The 27,892-nt window shown below is 45.1% G+C and overlaps 1 protein-coding gene across 3 annotated transcripts in view; it reads left to right on the forward strand.

Annotated features, from left to right (window-relative positions):
• The window catches only part of PPP1R12B (protein phosphatase 1 regulatory subunit 12B), a 132,806-nt gene that overhangs the window by 35,401 nt on the left and 69,513 nt on the right, over window positions 1-27,892 (forward strand). For all 3 annotated transcript variants that reach the window (XM_053998295.1, XM_053998296.1, XM_053998297.1), the window contains exons 3-12: window positions 403-521; window positions 3,351-3,510; window positions 7,601-7,745; window positions 10,055-10,129; window positions 12,835-12,914; window positions 13,479-13,618; window positions 18,702-18,811; window positions 21,806-22,003; window positions 22,768-22,850; window positions 24,960-25,085. In XM_053998295.1, the coding sequence (XP_053854270.1) occupies window positions 403-521; window positions 3,351-3,510; window positions 7,601-7,745; window positions 10,055-10,129; window positions 12,835-12,914; window positions 13,479-13,618; window positions 18,702-18,811; window positions 21,806-22,003; window positions 22,768-22,850; window positions 24,960-25,085 (1,236 nt within the window). The remainder of the gene's footprint in view (window positions 1-402; window positions 522-3,350; window positions 3,511-7,600; window positions 7,746-10,054; window positions 10,130-12,834; window positions 12,915-13,478; window positions 13,619-18,701; window positions 18,812-21,805; window positions 22,004-22,767; window positions 22,851-24,959; window positions 25,086-27,892) is intronic.

Here is a 27,892-nt window from a genome sequence, read left to right on the forward strand (position 1 = left end):
GTCTACAAGCCAAAGATGATGTCTGTTGTTCTTCAATGAACTTTTCGTAAAGTTATAAGAGGATAAATTTTAAAATTGATGATCCTTGATGAGGCTTTTTTTAAAACTAGTAAAATTTCCTTTTCTTAAATAAAAAAAAAAGGATAGTCAACCAGATTAATGCAATAACAGGGGTATTTAAGTAACTATGGAGAAAGAAAAACTGTGAGCCCCTGAGCAAGGACCTTGCATTTACAATGAACATTTTTAGTCTAGAAATTGGCTAAGAATAAGGTCCTCATTTGGTAATTGAACTTGCATGAGAAGGGCAAATACTTCGTGGTGCTGTTTGATTGCCTGTGTCCTTGCTCTGAAGCCAAGCACTCGAGGTGTGACGTGCTGGCCTGCGTGTCCTTGGTGCAGGTATCTGATCAGCCATGGGGCCAACGTGGCTGCTGTGAACAGTGAGGGCGAGGTCCCGTCCGACATCGCGGAGGAGGCGGCCATGAAGGACCTGCTTCTGGAGCAAGTCAAGAAACAAGGTAAAAGAAGGGCTTGAATATGTCAGAGCTGGGACCTCTGAGAGTTTCTGTATGAGAATTCTGCTGCCTTGCTGTCTGTTGGTGAAGAGATCTGAGATCAGGAAGCAGCAGGCAAATTTTGCTTTGCTATCAGGACAGTGGAGCAGATGCAGGAGGTTTGTGGTCTCTGTCCTTGGGATTCTTCAAAGCAAGGCTGTGTAATCCTGAAATCTGATTCATCAGATCTAGTTACTTTTAAAGTGAGATTAAATTCTGACCTCTGATATCAATGAAAGGTCTTGTTTCACTAGGGCTTGATAAAACCGAGGTAAGATTTACAGGACTGCCAAAGGCAGGGACCAGGAAATGAATATTCCAGGCCTGGAGTGACCTCCTTTATCCTGATCTTTCCCTAGATTTCTTCTGCCATATCCCCTTTCTCATCAGGTGTGCCTGACTGAGGGGCTGCTGTCCAGGCTGTCCCTGCACAAACATCCCTGGCTGAATAGTTTTTGACTGATGTTAAAATAAAGGAATGCTTTGTCAGTCTAAAATTTTCTTCATACTCATGGAATTCATTTGGGAGTGGTTGAACATCTGCATGTGTGTGTGAGAAGTTTAAATCATGTTTATGAATTTCATCAACAATATTGGAAAAGGAACCCAAGGAATTCCTGGAGCTTCTATCCTTGGACACAGTCAAAGCTCAGCTGCATTCATGTCTGAGCTGGTTCATCTGGCTTTGAAGTTACCCTCCTTGGAGTGTGTTTGGGCTACAGACCCCCAAAGACTCTGGTCTGGATTATTTTACTCCTGTAGGTTTGGAGGAGTTGTTTGCATGCTGGGTTGAATCCAGTCCCCCTATCAGATATATTTTGACACATGGTGGTGACTTTACTTTTTAAGGTAGGAAGGAATCAGTCCCTTGGTGCTTTGTCACCTGTGTTAATGTTCCTGGGCCACCAAATTTGTCAGGCATAGCTTGCTCTCAGAGAAGCCAGGTTGCTGTCACCAATCATCTCCTTATTTTCCATGGGTTTTAGCATAGTTTCCAAGATCTGCTCCATGATCTTGCTGTGCACAGAGGAGAGGCCAATTCGCCTGTAGTGCCCCAGGTCTTTCTCTTGTCCCTATTTAAAAATGGGGATTATGTTTCCCATTTTCCAGACCATGAGAAGTTCATCAGATTGCCACAAGTTCTCAAATACAAGAGTGACTTAGATACTTCCTCTACCAGCTCCCTTGGGACCCATGGATGCATCTCACCAGGTTCCATGGACTTGTGCACCTTCAGGTTCTGTAAATGACAATAATGTGGTTCAAACCTTACAGGACATTGAGGCAGTGGTTCTGCCTTACCTGCAGGTATTTTGCCTGACACTTTTTGGGATTCTGCTTGCATTGCCTCACCACATTAGTGGCATCCTGCTAAGATACCCTGAAACAACCATCTGTCTCCAGATGAAGATTCCCATCTCACAGTTTAAAGGATCATATTGCTGGAGGAAATGGGGTTGAACTTTAAATAAGCATCTGTCCAGCTCTGCAGTCTGTCCTCAATGGGGGCTGTGAGCAGATGCCTGCTGCAGACTGTAACAACAGCTCAAGTGTGTACAATTGCCCTCCCAGCCTCCAGCCATTATGCCTCCAGAAATTCCTGAGCTAAATTGGCTTTCTCTGTATTTGTGAGTGCCCTGTGGCTTTCTGTTTCCTGAGCTCGTGCAGCCCTCCTTGGGAACTCCAACATGTTCAGGAATTGTGTGTAATAGCTACAAACTTGTCTAGTCCTTGGTCTGTAGCCAGTTTATTTCTGATCTTTGCAAAATCCTGCAACAGTGGGTCTCACAGCTCAGACTCTGAGTTAAATGTTTTCCTTGGTTCTGTTTTAAATGTAATGCCCCATAATTTAATTGGCAATCATGTCATTCTTATAACTGAAATTATTAATCCATAGGAACACTTGCTCTTCAGGATCCTTGATTTTTGAGATTTGTCATCTTCTAATTTGTATGTTTTCCTGAGTCAGAGTGTTCTACTCTGATTAATCTTGTTTGTGATTGATACATTGTCCTTCTATGATCTCATTACTGTGAAAACTCCACTTAGGAAAACAAGTCAAAGTTGGTTTTTTGGTCTTGTTTGTTTAATGACAGTTGACACAGTCTGTCAGCCAGACACACCTCCCTCTCCACATCATCCCCCTGCCTCTCCACATCTCCACCTGCCCCTAAGCAGTCACTTAGGCCATCAGCATAGATTTCTTCTGGCCTTCTAATGCCAAAATTATTTCAAATTGTGTTTTGTCAGAATCTGGGGTTTGCTGCTCGGTGGAATAACTCAGTACTTCTCTCAGCATGTCTGTCATGAACGCCTCTGGAGCAGTGCAGATTCCTGTGTGTGTCATAGGCAGTGTCCTGAATATGGAGTGAGCACAGAACTGGCATCACCGTGCTCTTGCAGGAGACATCTGAGGGTCCTCAGAGCTTCCCTGTCTGAGATTATACCCTCACTGCAGGTCAATTGAGTCAGTTAAGCTGTTGTTCATGACTTTGTTATTTCAGTCTGAGACACAGCCCATGTAGAACTCAATCCTTCTACCCTTAATGCACACCTGAACTTTTAGTCAGTTGGACTGGGTTGCAGCCACTGGCCCAGGTTTCAAAATTTTTAACTCAGGCAGTTTTTGAAGTCTCTGTCAATGACACAGAAGAGGCTTTTGTTGATTGTTTTTTGGAAGATCAGAAATAGTTTACTAATATTTTATAGTAAATGGAGCATAGGTTAAGTATAATAAGTACTTCAGAGCTTTCATCTCTTGTTTGTTTTTTGTTCTGTGCTTCACCCCCTTAGGTGTAGACCTAGAGCTGTCAAGGAAAGAAGAGGAGCAGCAAATGCTCCAGGATGCTCGGCAGTGGCTGAACAGTGGGAGAATTGAGGATATAAAGCAGCCCCGGACAGGAGCCACAGCTCTTCACGTTGCTGCAGCCAAGGGATATTCTGAAGTCATGAGGTAGGAGCTCCTCCCAGGGCTGATGCATGAAATTAAGGCTGAAGACATTTTGCTTTACATTCAGAGAAATTTGTTCCATAGTGAGATTTTCAGGCTGCTGTTTCTCAAAAGGCTCTCTGGTTTTATGTACAACCACAGGGGTTCACCCAGAAATACACAGGGACAGGAGGATTCCCTTTCATACCTCCAGGCCTTTTTGGAGTAATGAAAGCTTTTTAGAGAATGAGGCATAAATTAGGAGATCTCTAATTTTTCTAATCACAAGGTCTGATTTTCACTGTTAGAGTAATAGTTTCAGGACTAGCAAGTTAAATAATAGTAGGGGATAAAAGTATAATGTTGACATACAAAGTGACAACACATACTGCATGACAGTCACAGACATGACCAGTCTTGTGGGAAAATGCAGTGTCCACCCCTGTCTCACTCCTCTGCCCCTTCTTGCTACTGCTCCTGCAGTGACAGAGGGATTCCAGCACCTGACAGCTCTGCTGTCCTGGCACTAACAAGATTATTATGTACATAAACCTGCCCAGTGTAGCATTTCCTGGTAAAAAAAAAATAATATTGTTGCAGGTAATGTCAAATTAGGCTTTACACCAATAAAGCTTTCTTCTCTGCTCTTTATGTGTGGCTGGAGCTGCCCATGAACATAGAGCTCATGGAATCCCAGACTGGGTTGGGTTGGGAAGAACCTTAAAGCTCATCTTCTCCCACCCCCTGCCTTGGGTAGGGACACCTTCATCTATCCCAGGTTGCTCCAAGCCCCATCCAACCTGGCCTTGGATACTTCAGGGATGGGGCAGCCACAGCTTCTTTGGGCAGCCTGTGCCAGGGCCTCCCCACCCTCACAGAGAGGAATTTTTACCTCATGTCTAATCTAACCCTGCCCTCTGTCCATGTGAATCTATTCCTCTTTGTGTTGTTATACATGCTCTTGTAAGTAGTCTTTACAAGGTGTCGTGGTTTGACACTCCCCAACGCTGGCACCCACAGGAGTCTCTCACTCACCCTCCCCTCCCACAGCTGGGCTGAGGAGAGAAAAAAATTAACAAAGGCTTCTTGAGTTGAGATAAGGCCTGGAGAAAACCATTCAAGGGCAAAACAGGCTCAGCTGAAAGTTGCAAAGTGAACTTATTACTAACAGAATCAGAGGAAGATAATGAGAAGTAAAAAATAAGCCTTTAAAACACCTTTTACCCCGAGGCCCTCCCTCCTTCCCCACTGACAGCACAGGGAAACAGGGCATGGGGATTTTGGTCAGTTCATCACCGAGATTTTCTTCACTGCCCTGGGAGAGGAGTCCTTCCCCTGTGAGACCGTGGGGGCCCTCCCACGGGAGACAGTTCTCTGTGAACTTCACCAGTGTGGGTTCACTCTCACAAGCAGCAATCCTCCCAAAACTGCTGCAACATGAATTCCCCCCACAGGCTCACAGTCCTCCCAAAACCGCTGTAGCATGGGATGGGTCTCTCTTCCCGTGGGGTGCAGTCCTCCAAGGACAGGCTGCTTCAGCCTGGAAACAGAGCCCCCTCTCTCCACTGGCTCTTCCACTGGATCACAGCATCCTCCAGGCATCCACCCACTGCAGAGTGATCTCCTCCCCCATGGACTGCAAGGGATCTCTGCCTCCCTCTGGATCCCCACAGGCTGTGCGTGGATCTCTGCATCCCTGTGGATCCCCATGGGCTGTGGGTGAATCTCTGCCTCCCTGTGGATCCCCATGGGCTGTGGGTGGATCTCTGCATCCCTGTGGATCCCCATGGGCTGTGGGTGGATTTCTGCATCCCTGTGGATCCCCATGGGCTGTGGGTGGATCTCTGCCTCCCCATGCATCCCCATGGGCTGTGGGTGGATCTCTGCATCCCTGTGGATCCCCATGGGCTGTGGGTGGATCTCTGCATCCCTGTGGATCCCCATGGGCTGTGGGTGGATCTCTGCATCCCCGTGGATCCCATGAGCTGCAGAGGCACAGCTGCTTCACCATGGTCATCACCACGGCCTGCAGAGGAATCTTGGCTCTGGTGCCTAGAGCACCTCCTCCCCCTCATTCTTCTTGGTGTCTCCACATCATTTCCCTCACATGTTCTCACCTCCTCTTCTCTGACAAGAAGAAAAACTGTGCATGCCAACTTTGTTTTGATTTTCTTAAATCTGCTGTCACAGAGGTGTCACCAACCCCTCTATTTGGCCCAGCTTTGGCCAGCAGCATGTCCATCTTCAGAGCAATCAGGGATTGGCTCTGCCAGACATGGTAGAAGCTTCCAGCAGCTTCTCACAGAAGCCACCTCTGTGGCCTGCCTGCTACCAAAAGCCAGGCTGTGTGTAACCATCACACAAGCTTACTCTACTGCCTGTGTTAAAATCCATTCTGGAAGTGTTCATCTATCTTGATCCTAAGTTTCATAATTTTAAGTGACATGACTTGATGTTGAAGAGCTGTTTCATATCAAGCTCAAGCATTTTATTGTACTTCATGTTTCTGATTTGTATTCAGTTATTAGAACTTATAATTGAGTTATGAGCTGTCTGTGCCTGTACTGTGACCAAGAGCAGGAATCTAACACAGCACATGTGAATAGAAATGTAATGTCTCTGAATCTGAGGTGTTGGTCCTGTCACCTGTCAGGGGAGGGTTGTGAATCCAGTGCTCCTTGATGAAGTTCAGTGTGTGCAGGATGACTTAGTTCTGGACAGCCTCTCCTTGGCATTAATTATGGTAATGATAAACACATCTCACAGCAAACTGACATTGTTTCCCTCTTGTGTATGTGATAGCTGTGCTGAAGTTCAGATCCAGAGCTTTAGTGACTTAAACCAAAGGGGCTGACAGCCAGGAGCCAGTTAACTCTAAATGAGACATGGAATTTGTCTGTGACCTTGAGTCTCTTAGCAGCTCTGTTTCTCCCTTCTGCCAGCTGGAAAATCAACAGAAACTCAGCACCTAATTTACAATTTCTTTCACAGAGAAGCCCACAGCTGCTCTGCTGTGACTGTGTTTTATTTAGCACAGTAGCACATTGGTGTAAAGCTGCAGGAGTTTTGAAGCTATTGGTGCCATGTTGGGGTCGTGCTGGATTTCCCTCATGCTGTGCAATGTTGGCTCTGCATGGGGGAATTTCCCACAATGGAAATTTTCAGGAGCAGTTTTACCAGACTTGCAGAATTCCCCTGGGATGTTATTCACTATTTAAGCAATTTGGATAATAGTTTTGATGCAGGAGCTGCTCAGTGCTCTTGTCTGATTACTGCTGCACCCATGTGCGTGTGCTCATGGCTCTGGAGCTCCAGACTACCCCAAACCTTTTGTGTTTGTTTCAGTGTTAAATATTCAAGCTCCAGGTGCTGTGAAACACCAGTGTTCTCCTCTGATGGAGAAGGGAGGGTGGAAGGGGCACAGCAGTGAGGGTAAGGAAAGGAGATCCCAGGCAAGTTCACTGGTGGAGGATTTGCTTGAATTGTCCAAGGGCTACTCTGAAAAAATGCATTTGGGGTTGTTTAATCCAAGTGAGGGTTGTTTAGCATACAGATTTTACCTCTGTCACTGTCACTGGTGCTTCCCTGGCAGTCCTGTTGGTCTCCTTGAGGACCACCCCACACTGTGGCCTTGTGCTCTCGGAGAACCAAGCTCGAGCTCCAGTTCCCAAATGTCCCTCTCCTGGCAGGTGCTGTACTTGGCTGCCTGGCACAGGGGTGGCAGTTGCAGGGATGCAACTGAGCCAGTCCAGACTCTCTCCTCTGCTGGAGCAGGAGTTCAGACTGGGTCACCAATGCCAGTTGAGAAATCAAGGTGTTGTCACCAATGCCAGTTGAGAAGTCAAGGTGTTCTCCCAGTTCAGGACATGCTGAAAGGGAACCTTGTCGGTTTGACATGTTCCAGCAGGTTTTACATCGAAGTCACTTTTCGTTCATTGCCCTTTCCATTACAGTTTCGAGCACATCAAGTGGGATGTTGCTTTGGTTAATAAACAAGTCCAGAAGCTCCTCGCTGTTAGGGAGCCAGGCTGCCCACTTGGTGCCTAACAGGGGAAACTGCTCTCTCAGGAAGTCATTCCTGATGGGCAGAGATCAATCCTGCTGCTTTCCTCAGGCTCCTGATCCAGGCTGGGTTTAATTTGAACGTCCAGGACAATGATGGCTGGACACCACTCCACGCTGCTGCTCACTGGGGAGTGAAGGAAGCGTGTTCCATCCTGGCTGAGGCTCTGTGTGACATGGACATCAGGAACAAGCTGGTCAGTACACAACTAATGCAGGGTATTTTTAGCCAGATTAATATTGACTATAGCCTTCTGCATGATCATGGAATCATAGAACCCCAGACTGGTTTGTATTTGGAGGAACCTTAAAGTTCATCTCATCCCCCCCCCTGCCATGGACAGGGACACCTTCTACTAGCCCAGGTTGCTCCAAGCCCCGAACAGCCTGGCCTTGGACACCTGCAGGGATTGAGCAGCTGCAGCTTTTCTGGGCACCCTGTGCCAGTGCCTCACAGCGAAAGTTTCCTTCCCAATATCCCATCTAACCCTGCCCTCTGCCATTGATAAGCCATCCCCCCTTGTCCTGTCCCTCCAGATCCTTGTCCGAAATCCCTCTCCAGCTGTCTTGGAACCCCTTTAGGTATTGGAATGGACTCTGAGGTCTCCCCGGAACCTTCTTTTCACCAGGTGAACCCTCAGCTCTCCCAGCCTGGCTCCAGAGCAGAGGGGCTCCAGCCCTGTGGTCAATTTAGTGGCCCCCCATCTCAATTCTTTCCAGCAGGTCCATGTCTGTCCTGAGATGGGAGCTTCAGAGCTGGACACAGATCCAGGTGGGGTCTCATAAGAGATCCAACATCATGATCCATCTACATGACAAAGTCATAGCAGTCCTCCTTGCCTGTACATTGGATAATTTAAATACATCAGTAAATGAAGAATATTGACTGGGAGAAGACAGAAAAGATTTCAAATATTATGGGAAATGTGACCTGATTAAACTTTAACACTGAGCTTGTAAGAAGAGATAGGAGCTGATCAGTGCCATTCTGAGTTACCCTGAGAAATCAAATGGCAGCAAAGAAACAGTCCTGGAGTGCAAAGTAATACTAATATTAAAGGTATAAGGCACGGAAAACAAGTGAACCCATGAGAAACTGGCAGTTTTAAATACTTCCTCTTCTATGTATTGGTAATAAAAAAGGAAATTGAAGATTTGTAACACATGAGCGAAGAAAAATAGGATGGAAGAAAAGGAGCAAAAACATTTGCTTTCTAATAGTTACAGGTTTTTCCTTGAGGAGCCCTTGGATTTTCAAGAGCTTGTCCAGGGCTGCTTTTGGTGTTCCCATCCCTGCTGGGATGTCCACACTGGTCTGTGAGCTGCTTCCCGCTGGACCAGGCATGCCTTGGCTGCCTCTGGGGGAGGAGGGAAGGTTGAATGTGCTTGGAAGAGCACCAGGGGATGAAAGCAGGCAGGAAGATGTGGTAAGAGAGAGCCCTGTGTGTTCAACTGCATCCAGCTGTGCTGGAAACTGCTGGAACTCAAATGCCCCATGAGGAGCCCTTTCAGCCTGGTGAGCTCTTTGGCACCCAAAATACGGGGAATCTTTTCTGTTTAAATGCCATCAGGTGCTTTTCTGAAGTGTTCAGGATGTGTTTGGGGTCTTGTATCATGCCATACTTGAAACAGCCACAGTTGTGTTTATTGTGTTACCTGCTCCTTCCAGTCCAGAATTGTCTCCTTGTTGGGTCAGATGGACAAGGCTACCTTTTATTTTTTGACCTGTAGCCATTGGCTTTCAGGTTGTTAATGAAATGGCATTTAGAACTCTAGTTTGGTGAAAATGTAACCAATTTCTTGGTTTATGCACTAGAGTATTTTTTCTGGTTTGTTTTAGCTCATAAATGCCCATGGATGTGGAAATGGACCCCAGATTTTTTGGCTTGCTGGCAGCCTTTCAAAACATTTAAATACATGATGATAAAGTAACACAGAATCAGGAATCTCCTGAGCTGGGAGGGACCTACAAGGACCATCCAGTCTGACCCCTGCTCCTGCACAGACACCCCAACAATCCCACCCTGGGCGTCCTTGGGAACATTGTCCAGACACTCCTGGAGCTCCGGCAGCCTCAGGGCCGTGCCCATTCCCTGGGAGCCTGGGCAGTGCCCAGCACCCTCTGGGAGAAGAACCTTTCCTGATCTCCAACATAAGGAGAGGTTGATCACATTCCCTCTCAGTGCAAGAGTGTCCTTTTTAGAAACTGGAAACTCAAGCATAGTCCTGGCTGTTGGATTTGAGCAGCAGCAATCGGGGAGCTGCACTCCCCTGGTAAAAGCTGCTCACTAAACATAAACATGATCTTAGAGGTCTTTTCCAGCCAGAATGATTCTGTGATTCCATGACCACTGTCACATGGATTTCCTTGCTCTGGAGTGAAACAGAGTGTTACTCACCATTTGGGGAGGGAGGATGTGGAGCATGTGCACTGGTAAATAGGACTTTGTGGAATATTACCACTGTGCCATCTCAGATATCTTCTTGTGTTCTCTCTTTGCACCAGGGCCAGACACCCTTTGACGTTGCTGACGAGGGACTTGTGGAGCATTTAGAAATGCTGCAGAAGAAACAGACTGTGGTGAGTTTCTGGAGGTTGTTTTCCAATTACCTCTCCGATTACCTTTCCACACACAGGTGTTCTCCAAGACACATGGTGCCAACAGATGCAGGAAGCTGAGGCCCAGCTAATTTCTTTAGTTACTCATTTGCAATCTTTAATCACAGCAATATTTTTGATAGCTAGAAATCTAGATGACTGGATGACAGCAGCAAGGAGGTCAGTAGTGTGATGGCATGCAGAATTATGGGAACTGGTAAGGAATTTTGTCTTTGTTATTATCTTGCAATTGCTTTGTTGGCTGGCAGGCTCTCTAGCATCAGACTGCTCTGTTCCTAATAAGTGATTACCCAAGTCAGCTTTGTGTTTGCATCCAGGGAAATGCACTGTCAGTGTTGAGAAAGAGATCTGTTACCATGTCTGCCTTTCTTAAAATAGGGAGGCTTTGGATTGAGGAAGAAGAAATTATAAAACTTCAGGGAATTCTGGACTGAAAAAATGGGTAGTTTCAAAATTATATTAAATTGCCATTTCATAATGCAGTGGAAGGGATTGGAAGGGATTATAAGCCAAAAGTTGACATAAAAAAAGGAAAGCAGAATATATCTTGTTCAAAGTAAGGGCAGTTGTCAAGCCAGAAAGTTTGGTTTGGATTGAATTTTTTCCTATTTCATGTGGTCTACTCAATTATCTCATTTGGGTGCTTCCAAAACACAAGCTAACCTTCTTTCAAAAAGAATTAAAAATCTGTAAGTATCACTAAAACACTGGGTTCAGAAACAGACAGAATGGGAACACTGCTGATAAACCCCAAGAACGGATTTTCAGGAACTGACAGCGTGGGTGGTTAGAACTCCAGCTCTGATCACAACACAGCTGCTGCCATCCTCAAATAGCAGCCTTAGTATTCACAGGAACTTCTTAAAAGTTAATCAGCTTCTCCCTAAATGAGGTGTTGATAAATACTATCAAGGTTGTATTTTGGATTCCCCTCTCTCTCACTACCCAGGATTTTGCAGATAACTGCACTTCTTAAAAGAAGAGAAAAAGAAAAAGAAGAATTTTTTGGGTGACTGCTCACCCCTTTTTAGGGCTGCTTTGCAGGGGCTGCAACCCTCCTGTTCTCTATATAGAAGCACTATATAAAGGCCTTCTCCATTTATTCAGTCAGTGTAGAACTGGGCAAAAGAATCTGGATTTTTTTACACTTTTTTTTTTTAGTGGATATGATTTTTTAGTGGAAAAACCAATTTAACATGTGTTTATCATGTGGCATTTTTATCACTTAAAACCAGAAAACTTATATTTGTTAAGGATAAAACAGGCAGTTCCATGATGTTATTTCTGTTCCAAAATGGCTTTCAAATCAGATGTGTTTTTCAATCTAAGGCAGAGCCCTGTGCCACCCTTGCTGAAAGATTTGCTGCCATTATTGGAAAGCAGGGGGGATTTTTGTATGCTGGAAGCAATTTGGTTTGGGTTTGGATTTTTTTTTTTCCCAGTTACTGAATTATCTGTGAATGGAGCAGGCTGTTTCCTGGACTTCCCTTTGCTGTGCTCCAGCAGTTTGGTCAGCTTAACAATGCTGTGCTGCAGATTTTTGCTCTTCACTGGAATCCATGCAGCTTTTCCCACTTCACAGGGTGCCCAGAGCAGCTGTGGCTGCCCCATGCCTGGAAGTGTCCAGGGCCAGGCTGGACAGAGCTTGGAGCCACTGGGATAGTGGAAGGTGTCCCTGCCCATGGCAGAGAGTAGGGCTGAATGTAAGGTCCTTTACAACCCAAATAATTCTGGGATTCTATGATTCAGAACTTACAGTGCTTTTACTTCCTTTGCCTGGTGTCAACTGCTGTCAAAAGAAAAAGAAAAACCTGGTGAGCCATGACACAGCAGAGTCAGCCTTAAACTGAACCCCTAACTGCCATCCCTACTTCTGCCTGAGCTGTTTCTGTGCTTCTGGAAGGTACTTAAACAATTTTTGGGTGCTGTTTTGTCCACTGATGGTGGTAAAATTAATATTGCTGCTCTCTAGACAAAATCTTTCAATTTCTGTGTGATCCCAGGTATTCTCATGCAATGACTTTTTGTGCATTTGAGAGATTTAAGAAGTGACCCATCCTCACAGGAGTTCCCTGGTTGCCTGTACAGGGCAGACTTAAATGCTTTCCTCTGACAGCAAGTAAATAATAACCACAAAGGCAGCAAATTTTTAGCTGAATTTAGCCTGATTTCATGGGCACACACACATGGACAGACCTCCAGCAGAATTCCAGAATGGTTTGGGCTGGAGGCAACCTTAAAGCTCATCCCATTCCACCCCTTGCCATGGGCAGGGACACCCCCACTATCCCAGGTTGTTCCAAGCCCCATCCAACCTGCTTTGGACACTTCCAGGGATGGGGGTGCCCACAACCTCTCTGGGCAGCAGTCAAGGTTTGTCCCTGGTCTTGGCAGGGGCAGCTGCAGGTGCCTTTGGAGTTTTTATTAAATGGCAGCTGCATTCCCACGACAGGCTGGGTGCTGTGCCCTGGTGGAGCTCCAGTCCAAGTCTCAGAGTGCCATTGCAGATGTGCTGCTGTTCAAGTGGCATCTTACACAAATCTGCAGTGGCTTGGTCTAACGAGGCTGGGCTGACCCTGTGCTGTGGTGCTCACTGGGTTATGCTGACAGGGCTGGTAAATGTCTGTCCTATTCTCTCTCTCCCATCTTCCTGGACTTTTTAACAGCTGCGAAGTGAGAAGGAGACAAGGAATAAGCTGATTGAAGCTGACATGAATGGGAAGCCTCAAAACAGACTCTTCACCAAGTAAGTCTCCCTCTTAGTTGAAAAGAAACTGCCCAGAAAGTAATGGAGAGCAGCTTCATCTCTCACAGCCAGCTGGCCTCAGCTAGGTCAAAAACAATTCACTGCTGTTTATTTAATGCATTTTTTTTTTTAATCTGAGCACTCTCCAATGCAGTTGTCAAATTCAGTTTGTGTTGTGTCTTAACATACCCAGTGAGTGGTGGAACAAGGGCTTGGGCTGGTGTTTGGTTCTCCAGCTTCTGCTCTGGTTGAGGATCAATCAGATCTTTGGGCTGAGAACTACACATTTTTGTTGCACAAAGCCCTACAGCCCAACTGCTGTGTTATGTGGCACTAGAAAAGGAGAGATCACAATTTTGTGGATGGAAAAATGCTTGCAGAAAATGCGAGACTGGCAGTGGAATCCATGGCAAACTGGCCATGATGGAAGTTCTGGAGTGTTCAGTCTGTAGATGGATTTTATCCTTTGCTTGTTCTGTGTGTAATAAATCATGTCTATGTCTTCCTGAGAAGTACAACTCAGATAACTTACTTGCCTAGTCCTAAAAATTTCCTATTTTGCAGCAAAGAGAAGATTCTTTATGAGGAAGACACATTGAAGACCATGGAAACTGAGGAAGAGAACAAGGACTCGAGCAGTTCTAGTTCTGAAGAGGAAGAAGCTGAAGATGAAGTTTCAGAATCAGATGCTGAAAAGGAATCAGGTAAGACTTAGTACAGCCTTGGATTTAATAACTAGCCGAGCTGTTACCATTATTAATGTTGTTATTGTTATTGCTAACTAATTACATAATTAGTTGTTAAGGACATCTGAAAGTTTTACTTCCAGTGTATATGCACAGAATTTGGAGAAACTTGGAGCTACTGTGCTACAAGCGCATTCAAATGCTGACTCGCAGGTCAGCATAATTATTTTTAAAAACTCCTTCAGATCCTATTTTAATTCCTACTTCCAGCTCACATGTATTGAAAATAACACATTGTCCATAGCTTGTTCTCAAACAGGGTGTTTTTCTTGTTGGCCCAGTTCAAGAAGAATCCTTCAGGTACTGCAGGATGGTAGGGGAGCAGGTGAAGGTGTAGGAAGGCAATAGCCTGTTGTGTTTGGATATGTCTGAAATGAAGGGCTGAAGCTCTTCTGGCTGATTATAAAGGTGAGGAACTTCTGTTTTCCAGGCTGTGATGAATAAAGATTGCAAAAGATAGTGGGAAATAAGGATTAAGTACACAGAGTCACAGTAGCATTTACATTATAGTATATTGCTGGCATCTTACTCCCATTCCTTTTCCATCATTTCTGTGGCTACCTTAATTAGTTTTAAAAGTGTATATGTGCAGCACAGAAAGTTTAAAGACAGATACTTAATTTTACAGTAAGCCAAGACTTGTTTGTACTTAATATTCTGCAAACACAGATGGATCTCGTACTATGATGTATTTAATGGTTAAACTACTTTTAACATCAATTTACTTGGTCTGTATCCAATGTACTAAGAAATAGGTCCTGAGGAGAAGTGTAAAATAAAGTTTTGTTGTGCTTCTGTGCCGTGAAATTGTCACCTGTGTTAGGATTGTGTCAGTTAATGCTGTTGGGGCAGGGTGAGAGGGGTGGGAAATCCTGGCTGGGCTCTGCAGAGCTACTGCTGCACCAGCTGGGTGGGCATGGCAGTAACACAGGAAAATGATCCTGGGGCTTTTAAATCAAGCAAGTCTAGTGGACATGTCAGTGGTAGAAAGAGACATGCAGTACAGGTCACATATATTTTCTCCATAAATCAGGGGTTTACCCTGATTCTATACATATTTATATAAATATAAATTATACCTGTCTAGCTGGGAGCCAGTGTTTGTAATCCTTGTAAACGTGGTGGCAGTTTGACCAAAACAACTCAAATGTTTGCACACTTATAAGACCTGGAACTGTGTGGGGTTTAACTGAGTCAGGAACAGCCTAAGATCCTTCAGCAAGAAAAGGTCTACAGCACTCAGCATTAAATTTTGTTTAAAGCCAGAACAGGTCTTTTTATTGCATTAATTCACTGAGCAAAGCACATTATAAGAGTATATGTCAAAGCACTGAAGCTAATAGAAGTGGGAGACAAGAAGCATTCAGGTAATGATTCAGCTTCAGGCTCTGTTATCTGTACTCTCCTTTCCTGGAAAGATTCTTGAGTCCTTTGAGAAATTTCCATCAGAATTGAAACCCCACCTTGTAAACTTCTGAAATCTCTGGTAAAATGAGTGTAGACTTGCCCACCTGGGTGGAGACACAGCTATCACTTGCTGCATATGTGAGTGGAGGGTCACATCTTTTTAAAGCAAGGGTACTCTTTTTAAAGCAAAGTTCTGTAAGGTAACAGCATCAGCCCACATTATAGGAGGCCTCCAAAGAGAAGGAGAATTTTTCATTTTGGTAATGAAAATAATAAATGTCACAGTATTACTGATTTCAAAGACAGACAGTGGTATTCGTGGGCTGATCCCCCAGCATGGGCAGCAGGACACGGGGGGATTCTGCCCCTGTGCCCCACTTAGGTAAGACCCCACCTGCAGAGCTGCCTCCAGCCCTGGGGTTCCAGCACAGGAAGGAGCTGGAGCTGCTGGAGTGAGCCCAGAGGAGGCACCAGGATGGTCACAGGGATGGAGCAGCTCTGCTGGGAGGAAATGCTGGGAGAATTGGGATTGCTCAGCCTGGACAAGAGAAGCTTTGGGGTGACCTCATTGTGACCTCCCAGGACCTGAGAGGAGCCTGCAAGGAAGATGAAGAGAGACTGTTTGTGAGGGCCTCGAGTCACAGGACAAAGGGGAAAGGCTTGAAACTGACAGAGAGTAGGTTTAGATAGGATATTAGGGAAAAAATTCCTCCCTGTGAGGGTGGTGAGGCCCTGGCACAGGGTGCCCAGAGCAGCTGTGGCTGCCCCTGGATCCCTGGAAGTGCCCAAAGACAGACTGAATGGGGCTTGGAGCAACCTGGGATGGTGGAAGGTGTCCCTGCCCATGGCAGGGGGTGAAATGAGATGAGCTTTAAGGCTCCTTTTGGTTCAAACAAATCTGGGATTCTGTGGTTCTGTGTTTATCTGGTCAACATTTTACATGCTTGGATTGTATAGGAGGCAGGGGTATGAAAACATGAATATTATTCCCTTATTCCTCTTCATTTTCTGTAATATTCCCATAGCTTTATTATTCTGAGCAGTGCTGGACACATAGATTATGACTGTTGTTCTAAAGTGTTCAAAGTCCAGATGAAAAAAAAAAATTCTGAGTGGTGTTTTTAAACCTAAAAATTCCAACCCCTTTGGTAGCTGAGCGTAAAGCAGGACATGTAGAAGCTGGCAATGTAACATGCAAGTTTATTTTGAGGTGTGTTTTGAAGAGTCTCATGTTGCGATTAATTTGTTGAATTTGCAGAGACTATGGGAGGAAGAAACTGGATGAGGGAAGCAGTGAAATTGTTGGAAGGCTTCAGAGTAGTGTGTTTCCTATAATGCGTAAGAAATTTTTGTTCTTCAGACAAAGGAAGCTAAGGGCATTAATGTCACTTTATTCATTTTGAAGACAATTAATTTGGCATTGACCTCTTGTAAACAAGAGAAAGATCAGTATAAAATTCTATGGTGATTATCTTTGCTGGGAACTATTACAATATGTAATTACTGGGAATTGAAGTAGGCCATGGAAGCTTTTAGTGTTTTTTGTTTAGAAACCAGCCAAACAAAACCCTTATCCAAAAACCCTTACAGAAAAGGAATTAGAAACCTAAAACGAAACCTAAATTTTTACTCTTACCAAATTTATTTTGAGGAGACTGAACTAATCAAGTTTCTGTTGTCTGGAATTTATAATGCTTATTACTGAAATTTTGGTAGAATAAAATGTGGGATCCTGCCCAAAGGCAGCCCTGCCAGCACAGAGTCCCTCCGCTTGTTCCTCTTCTGCAGTCACAGAAGATGTCCCAGAATGTCCCAGTCACATTGCTCACAGTTAGTCCTTCCCAGCCTGTCATTATCACTTTAGGTTGTGCCCTTCTAATTAGGCTTGACCTTAAAAGCTGATCTGTGTGCTATAAACTTGCAGAACAGGCTCCCAGTGCCCATCCAGCCCAGCCTGGAGAGCTGCTGCCACCTTCCCCTCCTGCAGTGCCCTGTGTTTTACAGGCCTCAGTCACAACAATGAGCAGCTGGCAGCAAATGGGCATGTCCATGCACTTGGATGCCAAATGTGGCAGGCCAGGCCTGCAAGGAGGAATGGGGGATCCATTGCCCCTTCCCCAGGGGTGGGTGAAAGCTCTGCCCCAGAACTGAAATCCATGGCTTCACAGAGAGGGAAAAGTGGCAGAGAATCCATTCCTATGCAGACCCAAAGGAACAGCTGGAGCTGTGTCAGGGGAGATTTAGGCTGGATATCAGGAAAGGTTCTTCCCCCAGAGGGTGCTGGGCACTGCCCAGGCTCCCCAGGGAATGGGCACGGCCCGGAGGCTGTCAGAGCTCCAGGAGTGTTTAGACAGCGCTGCCAGGGATGCCCAGGGTGGGATTGTTGGGGTGTCTGTGCAGGGCTGGGGTTGGACTGGATGATCCCTATGTGTCCCTTTCAACTCAGGACATTCCATGATTCTGTCTTTGTCTCTTTAGTTCAGGCTCTGTCAGTCCTGATAACTTCCTCTTATTTTAAAACGTTTCTCTTGGCTTGCTCTTTTCTGGTTTTTGTGTCCTTTGAATCCTTATTTTTCTAGTACTGAGAATATTTGTTACAGAAAGATTGATCTTCACGCTCCAAGGTGCCATCCTCCCGGATGCTCCATCCCAAATGACTCTAAATATGTAACAGCAGATTTTTATTCCCTACACATACATTAACATAACATTTATGTTAACATAACATATGTTATTTGCTAGGACTGTTTGGGTGCTTATGCTTAAAATTATTTTATTTTTTCCAAGCCATGACTGTGTGAGCACTCATAGCTTTAAGGAAAGCTTTGATAGGTGGGTTTAGGCACATCATTTCTCAGGCAGGTTCCATGTGCCTGGGTTTATGATGAATAGTCTGTCTCCAGCCTGTACTCTCCTGTCAAGTGAACCTTCTGCCTGAGTCACACTTTCTGCATACTCTCCCCCTGGTAATGTCTGACGAAGGTTCTTCTGTTGAGCATGTGAATAGATACAAAAAATAAATGTGATGCTGGACAGCTGCACTTACTTAACAAGCAGGGAGCCAGCTGTGAGCTTGGACAAGGGTTGCTTAGCTTGCTTGGAACCCAAGTAAGGGTTTTTGTTGGGCAGCAGTCCTGGCTTCCTGTAGAAAAATTGATTTTGCTGCAGAAGACCAGAAATTCTGCCCAGCAGCACAAACAAACCCAGTGAAACCCAGCACTGGGCACACAGGGCTGTGGGCTGTACCACACTTGTGGTACAGCAAGGAGGAACAGCATGTGCCCCTTTTCATCCCAAGATTTACCAGGGAAGAAATTCCCAGACAGGAAACAAAGTTGTGAAAAACAGAAAACCTGTGTGTCCTTTTTATGGTGCTTTCTGCAAAGATTTTGCTTGTCTGTGAGAATAAAGTACAAAAACTTTGCCTGGCACATGTATCCGTCCTATTCTTTAGGAAGTGGGAAGCTCCTTGCAGAAAGCCCTGACATCTGACAGTGCAGAAGGCACTGATATCTCTGTGATCCAAGGAGGTCACACAGCACTGAACTGGAGTGCAGACCACACTCTGTGTAAAGAAGGGCCTCAGAAGTGCAATACTGAAACATTTGGTTTCTCTTCTTGTTTAAAATTGTAGAGAGAAAGGAAGAGCCCTTTGCCAACCACTCCAGCCGTGAATCCAGGCCCAGCATCACTGAGCAGATGCCACCACCCGAGCCCAACTCGTTCACTGCATCTGCCAGAAGAGTAAGTGAGTTTGGAATCAATGGGGACTCCAGTGGTGCTCAGAAGCAGAAGGTGTTACTGGGAGATGGATGCTCTGAAACCAGTATTCAGAGGACTTTAAGACTTGAATTTAGAAAAGCCTGATAGCATGAAATTCTGATAAAGATGTGTGTTAACAGCAGTGTAGGGACAATACGGTTCCTCTTGAATCTCTGACCCTCCAGAGCCAATTGTGGTGAAGAAAGCCAGCCTGCAGCACATGCTCTGTGTGCTGTCAGTTCTGAGGGGGCTGGTGCCAATGTCTTCTCAGAAGGTCACCAGAGCTGATTTCTGCCTGTGTGCCAGTGGTGAGTTCGGCACCATCATCCAAAGTGCCTCTGACTTGCCAAAGCCAGTTGAGTCAGCGGTGTGATGTTATTGCCCAGCAAGCAGACAGTTTGCATGTGGCTGGCCAGCTGGGCTATAAAAGCTTTGAAACGTGAAGTGGTCACTGAAATCTTACGTGAATCCTCTAGCTCACAGCTCACTCAGCTAGATGGCACCAGGAGACTCTGCTCTGCACAGGACTCCTGTTGTGTGCTGCTGCTTTCTTTTTGCACCAGACTATGGAGAAAACCACACAGACCCCTGGCCCAGGGCTGAAGCTTGTCAGGGGGAAGAGTTTCTTACTTAGTCACAATTTTTTATTTTTCGCATGTAACAGAGCGTAACCATGATCAAATGAAACAGAGCTCCTCTGAGCATTGTTCAGCTCAGGCTGGCTTAGCATGGGAACTGTTAGAGCTAGAAGGATGCTGGGAACTGTGAGTACTTCAGTTAACCTTTTCCCAGCTGAAGAGGTTTGGTCTCTCACTCCTTTGAGCTGTTTAATGCAGAATAAGGGTGTTAGGGTGCAGAAGCTGGCCTGTGAGCAGAGAAATTATTGATTTGACCTCAGTCACTTAAGGTCAGTTTCTTTACCTTCTCTCACCTGTTTGATTTTTCTGTAATTCTCTTTGACAGACTGGGCTTTAGATTGTGTTGCCCTCTGTTAGGGGAGTTATTAGTATGTGCTGTTCCTGTGTTGTTCAGAATTTACAGATGGCAGCTTTTGCTGTGGTTTTGAGCATTCTCTGAGGAAAGCATCAAAATTACATAAAAATGTTACAGCTGTGTAGCTCAGTAGACTAGCAGTGCTGGAAATGGTGGAGTACAGATTAACTCTTTGCATCTGCATTGAAATGACATGAGCTGAAAACATTGCTCAAATACTGCAGGGATACTTTCAGTTCTTGGCAGTCTTCAGACAGTGAGTCTGAGGGCAGAGCTCTCCAGTAGCTCCATTTATTCTGAATAGTGTCAGATGGTTTGTGTCAAACAATGCTTAGATCAGCTTTGATCAAAAGCCTTGTCTGCCCAGTGTCCTGCCCAACAGTGACCATCAGAAACTACTAGAGAACACAGTCTTGTAGGAATTCCCTCCCACAGTCCAGCAATTGGCATTTCAGGGACTTGCTGAACCTGGTGTATTTTTTGTCTTCAGTAGCCTCTGTTGGGCTTTTCCTTTATGCAGTCACTTTTTGACTGGGATCCTCTAATGTCCAGTGGTAAAAAGAGTCCTTCAGCTTAGTTAAAAACTCTACAAAGCTCCCTGTCCCATTAACCAACCACACACTGGGTTTATTTGCTGTCCCTCATTCCTTTATGGGAAGGACTAAGGAATAATTGTTCCTTACTCGCACTTCTGTGTGCTACTGAGGGTTTCATGTATCTTGGTCATATCTCAGCCTGGAGACTACTGATATACTGAATATCTCCTCATGCAGAACCTCTCTTGCTCTACTCATTCTTGCTGCCTTTCCCTGAACTCTTCCCTTCTTGTCAACTGCTGCTGAACCCTGGACCTGAGCTGTGTGCAGTAACACAGAGCCACAGTGGTTGTGCGTTTTGTATTCTGTACTTTTCCAATAATTCCTAATAATTTGTTTGCTTCATTTCCTGTAGAGCTTGGTGCTTAGCCCTGTACAAGTATCTCTTGTGATGCTCAGGCTCCATTCTTGAATGACAGTGTGCAGCCTTTTGAAAGACTTGATAACTGCAGCTAAAGTCATACATTTAAGCAATTGTGTATTTAAGGACTAATATATGCAGGTCAGAAGTGCCTCATGTAACAAAAAGCACAAAGGCCCATTCTGTGGTATGCACAGTTACCTGCCCATGGAAGGGGCCTTTGCAAGGCTGAAGTCCAACGTCCTGCTCAAAGCAGGATTAAGCTCATGTCATGTTATTTGTCCTGCCTGAGCTCAGCTGAGTATTAAAAGGTCTCTGAGGATGGAGATGCTCTACTCCCTTGCTCTCTGTCCCAGCAGCTTCGATCTTGCCAGGAGTTACATCTCCATGTCAGCTGGGATTTCCCAAGCAGAAACTTGTCTGTTCTCTTCCTTTCACTGTAGACTGTAGAGAAGTCTGGTTCCATGTCCTCTGTAAACCCACCCCCAAGTAGCAGAGCAACTAAATCCTGTCTTTGCCTTCTCTTTTCCATGCTGAACAATCCAGGTTTCCTCAGTTTCTTCCTTTACAGTGTTGCTGGCTACAGCTCCCTGGTGATCTCAATGGCTTCTTCTGGACTCCACTGGTGTGAGGGGTTTATTTGCAGCTAGTTCCGTAAGACCTGAGTATTTGTTTTTGGTATTCTGCTTTCACTGAATAAGTCCCCCTTCCTAAATGGGTGATAATAAAAGCTTCATTGTTCCTTATATTCTTTCCAAAAAGCTGGAGGAGGGCATTGTGTAGGCAAAGACCTGCACAGTGACAAAAGATTCCTTTCATCCTCTGTCCTTGGGGATGATGCACTACAGCAGTTTGTGTCCCTGTGAGTTCACCTTGAGCTCTGTCCTGTAATTAAAGTGAAGCAGGAAATAAGTCATTCTATCTTACAAGTCTAGCCCAGCAAAAACTTTTTAAAACACTTTCTGAACTTAGAGTGTGCCTTGCAATGCTCTTCGTTTTTCCAAATGTTCGTTTTCTTCTCCACAGTTCAGTTGGCTCAGCAAGTCAGACGAGCAGAAGGATGAGTCACCTTCGTCGTGGCGGCTGGGCCTGAGGAAGACTGGCAGCCACAACATGTTGAGTGAAGTTGCTGCCACTCGTGAGGCACAGAGGGATAAAACTTCTTCTATCTATCGCTCCTCGTCCAGCCCTCGGATATCTGCACTGTTGGACAACAAGGAAAAGGTTTGGCTTTCAGCAAGGATGTTCCAGTGTATCCACAGGTGTAAACCCCTTTCCCTTTGAGTTATTGCTGGGGTTTGTATCCATAACAAACGAGGGTCTCTTTCATTCTTACCTTCTTTTTCTTTTGAAAAATATTTTCCTCCTGTCACTTGTTTCTCCAGAGCTGGGGTTTGGTGCCCCTTTGGCCTAATTCCTACTCAGTTTGGACCGGGCTGCCACTGAACAGGGGCTGCCAGTCTGGCACAGCCTGTTCTTTACCAGAAAATGTCCAATCAAGACAACAGCACATACCTGCAGTGGAGATTCTCCTTCTCCATCATTTATATGGATTCCTCCTCTATCTACCAGCTGCATTTGTAAATCCCCTCCCACGTATTCAGTAACTGTAACTTTTCTGCCCATGGGTAGATGCCTCATCCCTGGAGGTGTTCAAGGCCACCTTGGATGGAGCTCTGGTCTAGTGGACTAAAGATCCCTTCCAACCCAAACTAATTCTCTGATTCTGTGATTGACAAGTTATTCTCTAAATTAGAAGATGCTTTTATTCACTACCATGGTCATCAGGAAATCCCTTTCAGAAAGTGATATTTCTATGCTGTGGTGTGTTGCTTTAAGCAACATAAGAGAAGTAAGAAGTTGCTTTAAACCAGCTGGTAGGAGAATGCTTTCTTAGTTGAAGAAATTTGAACATTGAATTTATTTACCACTGAATGTGCTGGAAGGGTGAGAGATGTGTAGCTGAAGTTCCTCTTTTGCTTCACCAGGACAGAGACAACAAGAGTTATCTTGCCACCATAGTCCCCAGAAGACTGAGCAGTACGAGTGATACAGAAGAAAAAGAAAACAGGTGAGACTGGTTGAAGTTAATGCTCAGCTTCCATCCTGTAAATAGTACTTCTGGAATATAATTTTTCTGTAGTCATGCTCTGTATATTTTCTCAGCAGTCTCAAGTACACAGGAATTCAAAACATCAAGAGCCAGCTCTGTCTATAAAAGCTCTGGTACGTTGGTTTTCATTTAGGTGAGCAGGAATCAGCAGACTGGTTCTTCCACCCCTGTACTCACACAGGCACAGGCTCCATCCAGACAACCAGATTTATGGATCCTTTTTCCTTTTAATATGCAAGTGCCTCATTTTGTAGCTGCCACCTGCACTTGTAGTTGTCATTTGCTCAGCAGTCACCTTCAATCCCTTTGTTCACACCTCTGTCACTTGAGATTCACTTGAGCTTGTGAACTCTCCCATGCAGGAACTCTTTCATTGCATGGCTGTTTTTACAGTCGGTGTGTGTAAATGCCCCTGGTCCTAACCATGGTCTAAATGGTGTGTGTATGTCCAGGAATTCCAGATGTATTTGAGGAGCTGGTCTCTACCAGCAGCTTCTTCAGGGGCCTTCCAGTGCCTAAAGCGGCTCCCAGAGAGCTGGAGAGGAACTTTGGACAAGGTCCTGGAGTGACAGAACATGGGGGAATGGCTTCCCACTGCCAGAGGGCAGGGTTAGATGGGGTAATGGGAAGGAATTCTTGGCTGTGAGGGTGGGGAGGTGCCCAGAGCAGCTGTGGCTGCCCCAAGCCTGTAAGTGTCCAAGGCCAGGTTGGATGGGGCTTGGAACAACCTGGGCAAGTGGAAGGTGTCCCTGCCTGGGCAGGTATTAGGACAGGGTGAGCTTTAAGGTCCCTTCCAACCTTGGCCATTCTATGATTCAGTTTGTACTAGACGGAGTAAAATTTGACCTTAGCCTCAATTCCAGCTACTTCCCCAACAAAGGAGGAAAGGCACATGCAGAGCAGTGGTTGTGAACTGTTAATTGCTGGGCAGGAGCTGTGGCAGATGACACCCTGAGAGAATTTCAGCACAGCTTGAGAATCTTTGCTGATCTTTTGCTGAAATCTCCCAGCTGTGTTCTTGTTCACTCTCGGGCAGTCTCTGAGATCCAGAGTTTTGCAGGCAATTTGTGTTGATCAGCTCAAGAAGGTTTGACAGAGGTTGCTATTGAGTGGCACATCCCACTGTAGGAGCTGACAAATGTCCTTTTCTGGGTGGAGATGGGACTGGCTGAGAAGTACTGGCCTTCAGGAACAGGTGGTACCCAGGCATGCTGTGTAGTACAAATTTTTTCCCAATATTCTTTCCTTTCAAAACATTTGGGTCTTCCTTTCTGGATCCCACGGGTGTCTTGAGAGAGCATCAGTCTAGGCATGACAACTGGAAATGAGAAAAAATTGCATGCTTATAGGGGAATGGAATTAGTGCTGCATTGCAAGCTCCAGGTCCTGTCCAGCACCAGTAGAGAGCAAGAAACACTGCCAAAGCGTGCATTAGCATTAGGGAAAGAGCCCTGTTTTCAGATAACCAGGGTAAACAGGACTACTAGGAATTTCTTGATAACTTGTCAAGTAGCTTTAGATACTGTAAATATTTTGTTTGTTGTTTTCTGCTTCATGATTTTGTGGTTGACCTGGTAGTGCTGGGTTAATTATTGGATTCAATGATCTTAGAGGACTTTTCCAGGCCTAATGATTTTGCTGTGCTGAATTGCTTTTGTCTTTGCCTGGATACCTTGAAGAATAAAAGCTTCCCTGCAGTTCCAATATCTGCCCATTTATACCTTGTTGTTTGATACAGACAGCAGTGCAAATATTAAATGCAAATATTAAATGACAGTATTTAATATGTTAAATTACTTTTATGGACAATCTGAATTTCATTTTCAAGTTTCCTGACTAAAAAGGATCTTGTTCCTCTTTATGCAAAACATTACATCATCTGTGGTTCTTAAGTGAGCTGGCAAGAGCAGGAGCTGATGTTAAGGCCAGAGCAGGTGTTTCTCTGAGCTGTGTCACCTGAACAATGAAGCACGTAGGTGTAAGGGAAGGATCTGTGTTGTGAAACTGTGAAGGAACCAAAAGCAGACTTTTTTTTCTAAGCAAAGCCTGTGCTCTGTCCTGCTGTAGGGAATCTGCTGTGAACCTGGTGCGGAGCGGCTCCTACACCCGGCAGCCCTGGAGGGATGAGCCGAAGGGAAACGAAGCTCCCCACTCTGGTGCACCCACTACCTATGTATCCACCTACTTGAAAAGGTATGTTCAGGTCTGTCTTCCACGGGTTCTCAGGCAGGCAGAACCACTCTTAACACGCCTCCGAGACATCAGCCTCCTGCTTGTCGCCTCCTGCATCTTGTAACTGGCCTTGGGACCCTCTTCTGCTGAGAGCAGGAAAGAATAGATTTTTTTATATTTGTCATGCTAAATAGTGTCTTTAAAGGCTATAATTTTCATTAATTTGCAAATTGCTGGACTGAATTTAAATACTCTTCTTCCCATAATTCAAATGCAAAGTTTTCTCTGCTTAATGCTGGTGTTATGGTTAGAGAATAAAACCGAAATTGATCATAAAAACAGATTAATGTAATAAGAGTCCAAAATAATTGTTCAGATAGCTCTTGGTGAGGAAGTTATAGCTTATCTCTAATTTTGTTTTATATTAGTCCATGTTTATAGTATTACCAGAAAGTGGCAGTGATCTTGTGCATGATGTACAGCACTTGCTAAGCAGTAAAACTGATGCTTCCACCGTTGTTTTGTAAGGCAGTAAGGAAGCAGTTTGTTCACTGTGTAGAGTCAGTGTGTGTGGAGTTGTAGTGGCTGATTATTGGTAAAGGAGCCAGGAAGAAGCAGGAAGGCAATTCCAGGCAGAACTCCTGTAACTGCAGTGTCCTGGACCCTTTGGGAGGCGAAGCCTCGGTGTCCTTGTGGTGCCACCTAACAGCTCTCTCTGAGTGAGCTGAAGCAATGCCCTACTCTGGTGAGATTGCTGGGTTTGCATGTGAGCAGGAGGATCAGCAGTGCCAGCACCTCGCCTTTATTTCAGCTGATACTGGAGACCATCAAAACAGCCTGTAATAAACATATCACACTGCAAAGCCATTGTGTTTCTGCTTAAGGAAAACAGCAGCAATAGACTGAGGTTTTAGATTGAGTTTCACAAGATTCTAGACCCTGAACTAAATAACTGTCCTGAAGATGGAACAATTGCTTAAGATACTTGGGAAGAGGCAATTAGTTCCAGTGTTTATGCTGTGTTTATGTAGAGGTAAGTGGTGCTCAAGGATGTGTGTGGCCAGTTGCTGAGAAGGTACAGATCCATTGCCACAAAAGGTGAAGCAGCCCCTTCAAGCAGAAGCTTCTGCTCTGCTGCTCCATTCCGGTGACTTCACAGCTATCCTGGGACGTGATGACAGCCCAGCCTCCATGGCTTGTCTCTCTCTGAAGCTGGTCTGACAAGCTGCAGCTGAATACATTGGAAAACTTTTGCCCCTTGCAGCTGGCACACCTGTGCTGCTCCCTGAGCTGAGGGACAGCTCCCTGAGTCACCCCCAGGCAATCTTACAAACATTGCTGGTTTATCCCAGCTAATCCTGCACCAGATTTAGTGTTGCACTCACACAGTTGTATTGTATTTCCTTGGTAAACTGTACAGAGAGTGGGGAAGGTTTAGGCTGCATTGAGATGTCACTAATACAGAGTTCTTGTCACAAAGGCTGAATTCTGACCTTTCATAAGAGAGTGACTGGTTCACAGGAAGGTACAGAGAATAGCTCTGTCAGGTAGGAATAAATGTGCTTTTAAAGGAGAGATCAATGGGTTTGCATTTCATTTACAAAGAGTAAAACCATGATCAATTAGACCTTTGTCCCATATAGTTTTCTGTAGAAGAGAACAGAGAAATTGAATACAATTATATTGAACTTTTGATTTCTCCAGCCTTGTGCATCCACTCCTAAGATGAGGAAAGAACCTGGTTAGACCTAAGCATTTTGTCATTTCCAAGTATTAGCAAAACTCTGAACCCAACTCCAAAAGGTGAAAGCTTCTTCTTAGAGAGGAAGATTTTGAGGGAATATGACATGCTTGGATGTCACTGAGGGGATGACGGTATATATCTGCAGCTCCCCTTTGCCTCAGCATTTGATTAATCTCCATAGAGATCACAGACTGGTTTGGGTTAGAAGGGACCTTAAATCCCATCTCCTTCCACCCCATGCTATGGGCAGGGACACCTTCCACAAACCTGTCTGGACACTCCCAGGCATGGGGCAGCCACAGCTTCTCTGGGCAATCTGTGCCAGGGCCTCACCACCCTCATAGGGAACAATTCCTTCCCAATATCCCTTCTAACCCCTAGTTATGTTCTTTAAGTGATTTATATGACACCCCAAACATAGAATGAACAACAGCAGCAGATCATCTAAAGATGGGGGGAAAGCTGGCATTTTTTTCTTTTTCTTTTTTTAATAAAAGGGAACAAAATAACTTGCAGCAATGTTACAAATGTCCTTCAGTTTCTGTTGAAGCATATATTGATGCTCTCTCTCTCTCATGGTACTGGCAGTTGTTGTGCTTTCTCTGTGTGTGCCACTGGCCCAGAAATCTACAGAACCCTGCTCTAATATCCTGGTGTCCATTTTAGTGCATACTGGCCTTCAAAAATCCAGGTCACTTTGACTGTAAATGAAAGGATGTGGAGGAAAACTGGCATAGCAGGTTGGATTAGTTCAGCCTTAGACATCAGCCAGAAGTGCTGCCTCCCCAGGAAGGGCTCACACTGGAATGAAATCCTTCAGCCACACAGTTTCTCCTTCATTTCACATTTATGCAAGTACCTCCTTGCTGGTTTTGGTCACATAAAAGCCATTGCAGTGAGCCAGGACAACAGTCCCTGCAGCCCAGACTCTGTTTCTGACAGCAGCTGGTCTTGAAGAAGTTGCAAAAGCCAGGATAACTTCAGAGCAGTTTGCTCCCTCCCACACTCTCCAGCAATCATGAATTTAGGAGCCAGGGGTTATATGTAAACATTGTTCTTAATAGCCACCACTACAGCCAACTTC

This window comes from Vidua macroura, chromosome 24 (genome assembly GCF_024509145.1).
Source record: "Vidua macroura isolate BioBank_ID:100142 chromosome 24, ASM2450914v1, whole genome shotgun sequence".
Lineage (NCBI taxonomy): Eukaryota > Metazoa > Chordata > Aves > Passeriformes > Viduidae > Vidua > Vidua macroura.